Raw genomic sequence first — 12352 nt, 5'->3', positions numbered from 1 at the left:
CGCCCGGGCCCGGCCCGGGCCCGCCGCGCGCGCCCCCTCCCCTCCCTTCCCTGCGCCTCGCCTCCTCCTCCTCTCGCTCTCCTCGCCTCCTCTGCTCCGCCCGGCGCCGCTCCCGCCCGCGCCCGGGCCGCCGAACCCAGCCCCGCCTGGCCCCCTGCCTCGCGCGCTCTCGGCCCGGCCCCGCGGGGACCTGGTCCCCGCGGCCGCCGCCGCCCCTCCCCCCGGGTCCGACGGCTTCCGGACCTTTCCGACCGCAGACTGAGCGGTGGGAGCCTTCTCGCCCCCGGCGGACAGCGGGGCCGGGCTGAGCGGACTCTCGCGGCCGCTCCGGACGCCGCGGGTGCCGGAGTGCGGACCTTCTGGGTCCGGGTTGAGCGCGCCCCGGGCGCCCAGCGGTACCCGCTCACTCCGGGCAGGGCAGGCAGACCCCGGCGGAGCCCGGAGCCGGCCGATCTGGACTGGACAGAGCAAATCCCGGACTGTGCCGAGCCTGAGGGATCCCGGGCGTGGGCTGAGGAGATCCCGGCGCCCTCCGATCCCTCCGACTTTGGCTCACACGCTGGGACCGGCCCGGCGTCGCCTCGGTCGCCCGGCGCCCGGGTCACCTGTGGCCTCGGAGCCCCGAGCCCGCCGGACCCTCTCTGGTTCCCGACCCGGAGCCCGGCGGGGGTTGGGGGAGATTTTTCCGGCCCCTTTCCTTGGAGCGCGGAGGCCCCGCCCCCTCCCACCGTCCAGATGTCTCCCAAGGCGGCTCTGAGGACCTCCCTGTGGCCGGGGGCCGAAGGGTCCAGAGAAAGAAGCCCGCCCTAGGGAGCCTTGGGGGCCCCCCAACGTCCTCTTGGGGCTTGGCCCCCGACGCTGCTGAGAAGGAAGGCTGGTGCCCCTACCATTGGTGAGTCCGGGAGCAGAGCGGGGGTTCAGAGGGAAGGCGGGGCTGGGGAAGGGAGGAGGGTCCGCTGGGAGTGAGGGCACCCTGGGGGCACTGGGAGGGAGGACGGTGGACTGGAGAGGCCCTCTCATGAACCAGCGGGACCAGGCCTGGCTGGGGGGTGGAGGCACGGGGGACTGGGGGAGCTGGGGCAGGATGCCCCGTAGCAGGCTGAGGACTTCTGCCTTTAGAGCAGGGACTCCTTCATTTCCTTCTAGAGGAAGGGCTGTGCTGTAGATAATCTGCCTCCATCACCCCTCCCCACAAAGGAAAAAAAAAAAATCCCCAGCGACGAAGGGTGCAGGCTGTCGAGAGGAGGGAGGCAGCGGCATTGCTTGCCGGCTGGTGGTGCAGCCTGGGAGGGCTGACGCCAGGCTTGCTCTCTCTGCAGGGGGCTGCCCTTCTCCATCCAGCTCCCTTTTCAGAGCTGCCCACATCTGGAGCCCCCACCACAACCACATCTGGAAGACCCCAGCCACCGTCCCTCTGCAGGTGTCAGTTGCACCCGGAGACCTCTGCCTTTGCAACCTCCTAGGAGTTGTGAGGGATTCCTGCTGCCTTCCCCCATCCCAAGGGCATCTCTTACCCTTAGTCCCTGCAGAGTCATCCCCCTGCCTCGGTGTCCAGGCTCAGCCAGAGATCAGCTCAGCCCAGGCACAGGCACTCCAAGTCCTGGCGGCCACTCCTGAGACCCAAGGCCCCTCCCCCTGTCCTCCTGTGTCCTCACCTTGACCCCCTCCGTCAGACTCTGTCTTCCTCTGGGTGTCCCATTCCCCACCCAGAGGCGGAGGAGGCGGGGTGGCAGGGGGCAGGGGCTGGGTGAGGGCCACCCAGGGCCAGGGTGGGCTGGGGGGCCGTTAAGATGTGGAGCTCTGCCTGGCCGAGGGGGGCTCCGTGGTGGCAGACGCAGCGTGTGCCCGGCTGGGGGGAATATGGGCAGGCCTGCAGCGACGTGGTAAAGGATGAACATTCGGGGCGCCCCGGACCTCGGGCAGCCCAGTGACGACCCCAGCAGTGGTGGCCAGCGGGAGCGGATCCGACAGCGCATGAAGATGGTCATCGGGCAGCTTGAGGGCATCCTGCAGGAACTCAAGGAGGTGGCCAAGGAGCTAAGGGAGGTGAGTGAGGGGCCAGACAGCCCTCCAGACCAGTTTTCCTGGGCCTGGCCCAAAAAACACACATATGTGTTTCCATTTGTGTGTGTGTGTGTACTCAAAGCTGCATGCACACGTGTCACTTTGCTGGGTACTTCCTTTTCCTTGTTCTCCTTTCCCCCAAATCTGCTTTGCTAGGGACCTCAGCATACTCCAGGACTAGCGGGGCCCTGAGGTGGCAGAGCCAGTTTGGGCAACATGTCATGGGCCTAGGGTTCTGTGGTTAGCACTCGGGGCTGCCGAGGTGATAAATATAGACTAAATCCCACCGTAGCCTCTTAGTGGGAGACACTCTCCTGGGGCCCAAGCAGGCTTCTGACCCCACCATCTGCCTCCCAGACTCCGACCTGCTCAGAAACGGTTCTGGAAGTGTGTTGATAGCCCTACTGCGAAGGCCTAGCTCAGAGCATTCGCGAGAAGTCACACTTAGGCTACTCAGAACCCTCGATCATGGAAAAATTGAAGCAGCTATATGCTCCCTGCCCTGAGATGGGAATGCATCCAAGGGGCTGCTAGTGGGTACCAGGGTTCCTGTGTACTTTGGCTGGGGGCTGGGGGCTGGGGGCAGGAATCTCACCTAAATGTGTGCATCCCTGTCCAGAGTTCTGAATGTTTCTGCCAAGGCTGAAAATTCACTGAGAGATCCTGAGATGTGTGTTCCTCTCTGTCTCTCTAAGTGGAGCCCGGTTTAATTACTGCTTCCCACATCGCTGGGGTAATGAGGTACACATGTCCTCAGCCCTGCCCCCTGGGCTGTGTTCAAGCCCAAAATGCATGACCAGCGTTCTGAGCCACTGGCCTGAATTTGCCCACTGGGTGCCATTATGCCAGCCAGGTGGGCTTTAGGCAAATTTCACCTCCCTATAACCAGGGCCCCTGCAGAGATAGCAGAAAGAGTGATTTAACGGGAGTTATGGGTTCCTGCTTTCCCAGCTGTGCGGGAGGATGGGGGCTCTAGGAGGATTGAGAAGAAGGGTGAAGGTAGGTCCCAACTGCAGCCTGACCTGAGATCCAAGGAGCAGGAGATGTTTGAAGGGAGCTGTATCCAGAGCAGAGGGGTTGTGGAGAGGCTGGGACATGACCTGATGTGGGGCAGGGCAGGGCAGGGCAGCCCCTCAGCCCAGAATCAGCCTTGTGGTGAAAGCCAGATGCCCCCAAGCGACCCCTCCTCTCCCAACATCACTGGTCCAAAGAACTAAACCCCTCTTTGTCCCTCCCTAGCCCATCTTTTTCTAGACCCTCCTTGGGTTCAACAGGGCCATGGGAACCATCCAGAGTCTCGGTCTTGGGCAAGGGTATGGGACCTATGCCAGGAAAGAGCCCAACCAGAAAAGAGCCAGGACTGACTCTAAGTCTGGAAATCAGACAGCACAGAACCTACTCTCAATTGAGCATCTTCCCCGATCCGCCTCCCCTGTCCCCCCAAACATGGTCCTCCGGGTCATCCATAGGTCATCCATACCAGCCCTGCCCATTTTCTGTTTGAAGAAACAGGCCCAGAGAGGGCTAGGGCCTTATCCAAGCTCACACAGCCTACCAGGGACAGAACTAACTGGAACTCAGGTTCCTGTTGCCTCTTCTGAGGCTAGAGCAGGTGGGCCAGCCAACGACCTTTTTGCATCTTGACGGGGTCTTCTAGAATACTGCGTCTTCTAGAGATGCTATCTTATGCTCATGCCATGATGCCCTGAGGGGGGGCGCCCTTCTGGGGACGAGGCAGGGACACCAGAAGTACTAGGATTTATTTGCAGATTTTTAGATGTTCCCTCTCTCTCTTCTCAGCACATACACTCACCCACCCCCACGTCTCGAACAGCAGAGCCTCAGGTCCACAGGCTGTGCAGCCCAAAGGCCTGAGCCAGGACAGAGAGAGATGCATTCCCTCCCCCTATATACCCTGGAGGCCATGTGCCTCCACCCAAGACTTTGGCAGGTTGCTACGGCAACCAGCATCTACCCCGTATGCCACTGCCTGCCCGCTGCCAATGGCACCCAGCTGGGAGGGGGGCAGGCCTCAGAACTCCCCCATCCCCCAGGCAGGGTCTGGACACGGGGTGATGGGCCAAAGGGAGTGTTGAGGAAGGCAGGTGAGGCTCCGGGAGGCCCAGGCAGAAGAGGAGACACCCTAGCTGACTTCCCGTGGGATGGGATTTGTCAGGAATGGAGCTACTCAATGGGGATGCCATGACTTGGTTTGGTGTATGGGGTTATAGCCCTGTGATCTTGGTTCTTGATCCTCCAAGGGGGCTTCTAAGGCAGGATCTACCTGGCTCTTCTCAGTCCCTTTGGGTCTACCCATGCCCATGTGGGGCATGGATAGACCCAAGGTCCAGAGGGTAGAGGCAGGTGCTTGTTTGTTCATTATACCTCCTTCCCCAGACATGACCAGCTCAAAGCTCACTGAGCTGAGGACAGCAAAACACTTAGATATAAAGGCAAGATTCGCATGTAAGACTGCTGGGGGAGACCACAGGATGCTTGATTGAAGGAGCAAATCCATTCTCTTCATCCTGCTGCTCCACTTCCCTTAGCCCCAGATACCACTGATCAGGGCAAACTCTCCTTGTCCCATGGAGTATACAGCCTGAAATTCACAGAAAGACGACAGACACTAAAGCACTTCCTCCCCCAGACTCTGAGCCTCTGTCTCCTCATCTCTGAAATGGAGATGCCAATCTTCCCCATCTCAGGATGCTCTTACAAGGATTTCTCTGGGGCTTGGTATGTGGTAAGTGGGGCTAACACGGCCCTAAAGGTTTTGGAGTTCCCTCTCCCAAAGCTCCCCCGCCCTCCCAGACCCTTGCTCCAGCTCTCACCGGGCTCCCCCATGTGATAGGAAGTGAGGTCTGTCCCATGGGTGGGTAAAGTTCCTTAATGGACTAAGAGAGGTGAGGAATGTGAAAGTGCTTTGAAAGCCGAAACTGCCGCAGAGGGATGTGACAGTCGATCATTAATTAGCCCTCATTCTCCTAGGTTCCCCAATACTCCAGGATGCCAGGCCAATCTCAGCAGGCTCTCAAAGCTACACAAAATTCCATGCATCTTAACTCAGAGATGCAGCGCAGTCCAGAGGCTAAGAGCACGGGCTCTTGGAGCCAGAGGTCTCTGGTTCAAATCCAAGATCCGCTCCCTTCCTAGCTGTGTGGACTTGGTCAAGTTACTTCACCTTTCTGGGCTTCTGTTTTCTGGCAAATGAGGATACTGAATGTTATACCTCCGCGACCAGCCCCAGGCTGTTGTAAGAATTAAATGTACTACCGTGTATAAAGTACTTAGCACAGAGATGGACACAAAACTAGCTCCACATCTTTTCGATATTATTGATGAGACATTCTGGCACTCGCCGGCTCCTTACTCCATGTGTGGCCTTGTTCTTTTGGAGTCCTGTGAGCTTCTTAGCCATGATCGGAGTGATCCGAGCAAGGCCCCTGGCCTTCTCCTGCGATAGACAGTGCCACCCTCTTCCAGCATGGAAAGGGGTACGGAGTGACAGTGATGGGGGAACGGGGTCTTCAATGAGATGCCTTTGGAAGAGAGACCCGAAGGGCACAGGACAAATAGATATCCAGAGGAGCCTTCCGGGCAGTAGGTGCGGCTCATACAGAGGTCCCGAGGAGGAAGTGTGGAAGTGTACTTGGCATGTTCGAGATCAGCAAAAAGGAAGCAAGAACAGCTGGAGTGGGGTGAACCAGGAGGAGAAAAGCAGGAAAAAAGAAAGGTCAAAGAGAGAGCAGGGAGTCCAATGACAGAACCTTGTAGACCATGGTATTCAGATATACCCTCTGTGAGAACACCACAAGCTCTCCAGCAACCTCCTACTTGTGGTTCTGGGTGGGAATCTGCCTCCCCACTGCTCTCCTGGTTCCCCACCAGCTGCGGGGCCCCGAAGGTCAGGGTCAAATACCCTCATCCTTGCCCTCCAGAAGCTGAGTTCCTCCCCTTCCTCCTGCCCAAGATGTCACTCAGCATAGGGGCTCATAAATGAACCTCAGGTTCACTGTGGGGGGACATAACTTGGCATGCCTGCCCACCTGGGGTGGCCATGGAGGATCCCACACACACACCTGATTTTCACAGGGAACAGGCCTGCTAGCAGTTGTGCAGTCCCCTGGGCAAGGGGCTGCCGCTGGGGCGGCATGGAGAGCCAGGGGCTGTGCAGGCACGAGATGGTTGTGGCCCGGCCACGAAGCAGCAGGGCAGGAGAGGCTGGGACCACGGAGCTGTGCCAAAGTGGGTCAGCTCTATCACCCGCAGCTCAGCAAGAATTGTGCGGAGTTTTTCTTCTTATTTATTTATTTATTTATTCCTCACCTTCCTTTCCTCCCTTTTCCCTTTGCATTCTCTTCCTTTGGACAGATTCATGAAGCTCTCTGGCCAATTAGGCCAAATTGCAGGATGAGAGTCAGAAATCACAGTCAACTATTTCCCCCCTCCCCAGCTCCACAGCCCCTCCCCCTGCAAGACAATAAATAACATAATCACAGAATTAAAAAATAATCAGTGGTCATAAATAATGCAGATCTCCAGTTATGTAACCAGCTGCCTGGGGAGCTGGGAGGGAGGGGAGGAGGTAGCAGTTTGCAGAGGGAGGTGAAGGGGCCAGAGGTGAGGGAGATACCTGTGCTGGGAGTCCTGAGTCCTCAGCCCTGACTCTGGGGCCTTAGGGAACACAGATGTGCTTTCCTTGGCATGGAGGCTCAGCCAGGGCTGGAGGGAAGGCTGGGCAGGCGAGAGAGAACTGTGGAACTCCTTCTCCGAAGAGCAGCCCCCAGCAATTTGTTTGTTTGTTTGTTTTTGGTTTTGTTTTTGTTTTTCCCCCAGCAATTTTTTTAAGGCCTCTGTCTCACCTCATCTGCTCATCAATGGCTGTATTTGCCAACAGTGTGCCAATCTCTGTGCCAACTGGGGTTACCATGGTGGGCAAAACATTCACAGTCCCACCCCTCGGGGGGCTTACTGTCTCGGGGGTGGGGGGACATCCATCATATAACATACATGCGCATAAAAGTATAGCAGTGATAAATATCAGAAAATATTTTTAGGAAAGGCACAGGGTGCCTTGAGAGCCTGTCATAGGGAACCTGTCCTCAACGGAGCGTCAGAGAAGACTTCCTTCTGGAAGTGAGATGGATGAGTAGCAAAGGAGGGAGCATTCCAGGTGAGGCCCAGAGGCAGAAGCGGGCTCGGGGGAGTGTGTAGAGCTGGTGAGGAGGCCAGCCTGGCAGACTGGTAGCACCTGCTGGAGGACAAAGATCCTCCAGGCCAGAGTTGGTGGGGGTTTGCGTTCGAGAGGCTCAGGAGTCTGGGTAGGAGGGAAGCGCTGGAAGTGGAGGGGTGACATGGTCCCGTTGGCTGATTACTAAGTGCCTTAAATGTAGCAGGAGTGGGGCAGGAAGCTGCCACCAGACGGGGACAGTTGTTCAGATGAGCTAGCTGAGGCGGTGAGCAGGACAGCAGTTGGGGACGCCCTCGGGGTGGAGCAGGTTTGTCATGGCTCTCAGCCCCACCCTTCCCCTCCAGATCAGGCAAGTCTTGTTCTTAAGGTGCCAGGACTCCCGACCTGTGGGCTCCGTTCCGCTCCTCCAGTGCCTGGGGCTTACCTTAGTGTCCCCATCAGCAAGCACAGTGAGGGGCTGAAGTCAGCAGTGTTTCCAGTCCCTGTGGCTTTGAGGCTCCATGATTCTCTGATTTTTATGTTGTCATTTCTCTCTCCATTCTCTCTTCTCCCCCTCTCGGTCCTTCTGTATATATAATTATTTCCCTGCACTCCAAGACAATCCCAAATTATGTGCAGGCAAAATGATTATTAAATCTCAGAGAGAAATCACAGATTCGAGGCATCCGAAGCAGACAGGCAGGTAAGGTGGGGATTGCCCGCTCTCTGCCATCCCCACGGACCCCATGAAGTGAGGTAGAGGGGCCCTGCCTACCGTCTGTGTACACTGGGCACATGACTCCTCTTTCTGATCCTCACTTATGTCATTCAGCAAGTAGCTGTGCCTGTCCCTCAGGCTCAGGGCCAGATTTGCCTTTGAGCTTCATTACCTCTTGGCCATAAGACCCTCTTCTGCTTCCTTCTGCTCTGTCTGGAGACAGACCTACTTGAGGGAACATAGGTACCCCCCATGTGCTAGGATTTGAAATGCCCAACACGTCCCATTATTCTGCCACAGGCACTGGAAACTCCCATCCGCTCTTGGGCCTGGTGCGGGCGCTTGGTCCCGTAGGAGCACCCACGGGCGCACGGTGGGTACTGATCTAGTCTGTGTTGTTCTACCTGCTTCCCGTGCGTCATGTCATTAAATCCTCCCAACAGCCCTATCAAATAGATACAACTCAAATTCCCCTTCATGAAGACACTTAGCACGGGGACGCTGGGTAACTTGGCTAAGGTCACACAGCCTGTCAGGGTGAGGCCAGTGTTGGACCCTAAGTCTGACTCCATAGCCCGGCTTCTTAAGTGCTTGGTGGTGCCAATTCTGTGTTTTAAGCCACACCCATAACTAGTGAGGCCCTGTCACCCTGGTGAAGAGAGGAGTTTCATCCCACTTTCCAGGGAGGACACGGAGACTGGAGAGGGAAAATCACGTGCTTCAAGTTCCTAAGCTGAGATGTGGCCTCCTTGTCATGACTGCTAGTCCCCCTCTGTCCCATCCCTCCATACCCTGGGGATGAAACCAGAGAAGGGTGTTCTGATGGAGAAGGGGAAGGGGCTGAATGGGATGGTTGCCTGAGCAGGTGGCCAGCAGGAACTTCTTGGGTGGGAAGGAGAGTGTCCAGGCCTGACAGCTTTAGAGATACTGCCCCTTTAGAGATCCCTGACCTGTGTGGTCTTCCTCACAGGGCATTAGGAGCTCCGCTTCTGGGCCCAGCCTGGCCTCAGCCAACCCTGTGTGGTCATAGCCTGTCACTCAACGAGATTCCTATTAGCTGTGTCCCCACCCTGTGCAACAGCGGACTCAGGCTCAACTTGGTCAGGGTCTCATTTGAGGGTGTGGCTGTCCCAGAGACACAGGGCCTCTCCTCAGGCTGGCAGCACTCTGAGGTTCTGTGTCTTTGCCATCCCAGGCCCCAGGCCAGTGGTTCTCAAAGTATGCCCCTGGATTAGCCCCTGGAAGGTTGGGTATGTGCCTTCCCAAGTCCCCCTCCCCCACCCCAGGACCTACTGAATCAGAAACTCTAGGGGGTAGGCTGAAGCACACTCCAGTGTGCGAGCCCCCTGCTCTGGGCCGGGGCTCCCAGCCCTCAAGTGGGGCTCGGGCTGAGCAAGGGCATCTAAGGGATGTGAGCTTCTCTGAGGGAGAGGGAGTCACTTGGTGGTGGGGGACATAAGACAGGGTGGCCAGATTGGAGAGTGGGGCCCTGTCCCCATTGCCCAAGCCCAGAAATCACAGCAGCACCTCACAGTGGTGTGCAACTTTGCAGGGGAGCAGCAGGAGGGGCTGGGAACTGCAACCTCCCCCCACCCCCCGCAGTTACTTGTGCCTGTGGTATATCTTCTAGAAGCTCAGGAGAGGATGATCTCATGGGTGGAAGTCTGACACTTAGTAGGTGCTCAGAGATGGGAGATGATGACACTGTTCTAATCAGTGGCCCAGGGAGACTTTTCACAGCCCTCCTCATTGCTAAACATGAAGCCCTGGTGAGGATGGCAGGGCTGGGGTCATCACACTTGAATGGTTGAGGTCCAGAGAGGTTATGTGACTTACCCAAAGACACACAGAACAATGTCCAAGTTAAATCTGAAATCCAGATGTCCTAACTCCCCAGTTTGCAGGTTTCAGCCAAGTGTCCCTGCCACCCCTGGGGCCTCGGGCCATGAGGAGTGGATATCCCTAGGCATGGACACCCCAAAACAGCTTCTCAAGTCATCCCTATAAACACAGAGTTCTAAAATGTCAGAGATGGAAGGGACCTTAGAAATAAACCGTCACCCAACCTCCCCATTTGCAGATTGAGAAACTGAGCCTCAGAGGGAAAATGACGGACCAGGTCACCATCAGAAACCGCTCCCCCGCCCCAACTTCTGACCAAGTAAACGTCCTGCTGCCCCCAAACACCTCAGTCCATGATTTTTGGCTTTGTTTTCATCATGCACATTGGGGGACTCCCTACCCCATCCCTCACCGACCACCTAGCACACCCCTGGGTAGCAGTCATCCTCATAAACATCCGTTAGACTAGGGACTTCCTTAGTTCGTTCAGTAACAGACTGCTCTGACCCTGGGAAAAGGCCCCAGGGAGGTGCTTGGGACTGGATCCTGGGCTCAGTGACTCACTGTGTATGTCCTGTCCTTGGGTCATTTGGGTCTCTTGGTCTCTCTACTTGGCTATTATTGTTTGGCTGTTTTCAGTTTTGGTCATAATCATTTCTCCTTCTCTTACTCGGTCCTCTTCTGACATCTCTGATGTCTCCCTTTTCCCCTCACTGTCTTCATCCCAGTTTCTGTGCTGCAGGGCCTAGGCGAGGGGATGTCCCGAGGCAGGCCACCTGGATAGAGGCAGGGTGTCCCTGCACATGGGGTGAGTTGGGTGCCCTGAGCTTGGCAGCCAAGCTGCCCCCTAAGTGCTTGTAACCAGCGGCTCTGGGCCTGAGAGGGGGGTTTCCTTACTGCTTACCAGATGATGCTTGTGTTATTCCTTCCCCAACAGCCAGGGTTGATCTCCACTCATCAGGGCACAGGGTGGGGACGGAGGGAGGAGGCTCTGGGGTTTGTGGGGGTGCGGTGGAGGAGACCCACGAGGACAGTCACTGATCAGCAGCACAAGCTGGTCCAGGAGGGTTTGGAAAACGGGGGCAGAGTCTTCCTCATGGTCAGCCCATATCATTTCTTTTCCAAAGGCGTGTGGTCTGCTCATCTCTTCACTGAGTGGCCTTGCTGGAGGGTCAGCCCTGTGTAAACAGCTGCCTCTCCATCTAAGAAAAATGGAGCTCTGAGCACCAGGGCTGTGCCTAGAGCAGCAGCTGGTTTTGGGGGAGAGGGGTGTGAGGGTGCAGGGCTGGAAGGAGGGGCTGAGGAGTAGGAAATGGCCCAAACCTGCTCACCCTTGTCCAACATGGGCCCTCAACAGTGACCATCCTCTGGGGTCATCAGCCAGGCATCGAGCCAGGTGGGACGGGGACATGCTTGCACCCATGTGATGCTAGGCCCCCTCACCCCTCTCTCTTTCCCCGGCCAGGTGGTGAGCCAGATCGATAAGCTAACCTCAGACTTCGAATTTGAACTGGAGCCAGACGACTGGACCACGGCCACTGTGAGCAGCACCTCCAGCAGCGACAAGGCGGGCGTGGGCGGCCCCTTCGACCTGGGGCACCTGGACTTCATGACGGCGGACATCCTTTCAGACAGCTGGGAGTTCTGCTCCTTCCTGGATGCATCCACGCCCTCGGACTCCGTGGACGGCCCTGAGCTGACCCGGCCCGGGGCTGGCCCTGACTACCGGCTCATGAATGGCGGCACGCCCATCCCCAATGGGCCTCGGGTGGAGACCCCAGACTCCTCCAGCGAGGAGGCCTTCGGTGCTGGCCCTGGAAAGGGCCAGCTGCCCCAGCGGACCCCGGGCACGCGCGAGAGGGTACGGTTCAGCGACAAAGTGCTCTACCACGCTCTGTGCTGTGATGATGAGGAAGGGGACGGCGAGGAGGCAGTGGCGGAGGAGGAGGTGGGCCTGTCCCCAGAACCGCCCCGTCCAGAGGCCCATGTGGGCCCCCTCAAGCCCTCCCCCGCTCCCTATAAGCCAAGGCGCTCTCCATTGACTGGCCGCCGCCCAGGCCCCACCTTGGCCCCCGAGCAGACCCGAAGGGTCACAAGGAACAGCAGCACCCAAACAGTGTCAGACAAGAGCACTCAGACGTTGCTGCCCTACACGGCTGCCAAACAGAAAGCCAAGGGGAAAAACTAGGGGCTGGGGAGGGGCCTGGGGGGTGGTGGGTACATAGAGCTATAAATATATATATATATACATATATATATATTTAAACAAATGCAGTCATAATAAAATTTTAAAATGCTAAGCCCCAAAGGCCCCAGAGCTTTCTCGGAGCTCATCTTAGACACAGAGGTGCCCCCTCACCATCTAGGTCCCAGAAGGTGTGGCCAGAAGCGCCTTCCCTTCCTTCTCATCACAGGGCTCCTGGAAGGGGTGTTCAAAAGTATGTAAATTAGGTGGGATTCCTCTCTCAGGTTCCTGAGCATACTGGCTCTGGCCCTGGAGCTGGCCCTGTCCTGGAGGGGATTTATCTGTAGGTGGCAAGCCCACAAGGAGCAGA

General features: G+C 57.4%; 1 protein-coding gene across 2 annotated transcripts; it reads left to right on the top strand.

The window, feature by feature from the left end:
- Window positions 1-329: 329 nt before the first annotated feature.
- INSYN1 (inhibitory synaptic factor 1) lies at window positions 330-12030 on the top strand. Of its 2 annotated transcripts, none has more exons than XM_044231181.1 (3): window positions 330-892; window positions 1320-2046; window positions 11263-12030. In XM_044231181.1, the coding sequence occupies exons 2-3, from the start codon at window positions 1891-1893 to the stop codon at window positions 11983-11985; spliced, it is 879 nt and encodes a 292-aa protein (XP_044087116.1). In that variant the 5' UTR covers window positions 330-892; window positions 1320-1890; the 3' UTR covers window positions 11986-12030. The 2 variants fall into 2 exon arrangements, with proteins under 2 accessions (XP_044087116.1, XP_044087118.1); XM_044231183.1 differs by lacking the exon at window positions 330-892 and having other exon boundaries at window positions 2033-2046; window positions 11263-11337; window positions 11429-12030.
- Window positions 12031-12352: the final 322 nt, after the last annotated feature.

This window comes from Neovison vison, chromosome 13, assembly GCF_020171115.1.
Source record: "Neovison vison isolate M4711 chromosome 13, ASM_NN_V1, whole genome shotgun sequence".
NCBI classification, from domain to species: Eukaryota; Metazoa; Chordata; class Mammalia; order Carnivora; family Mustelidae; genus Neogale; species Neogale vison.
Note: the sequence above shows the minus strand (reverse complement) of the source record. Positions and strands in the feature narration are given on the sequence as shown.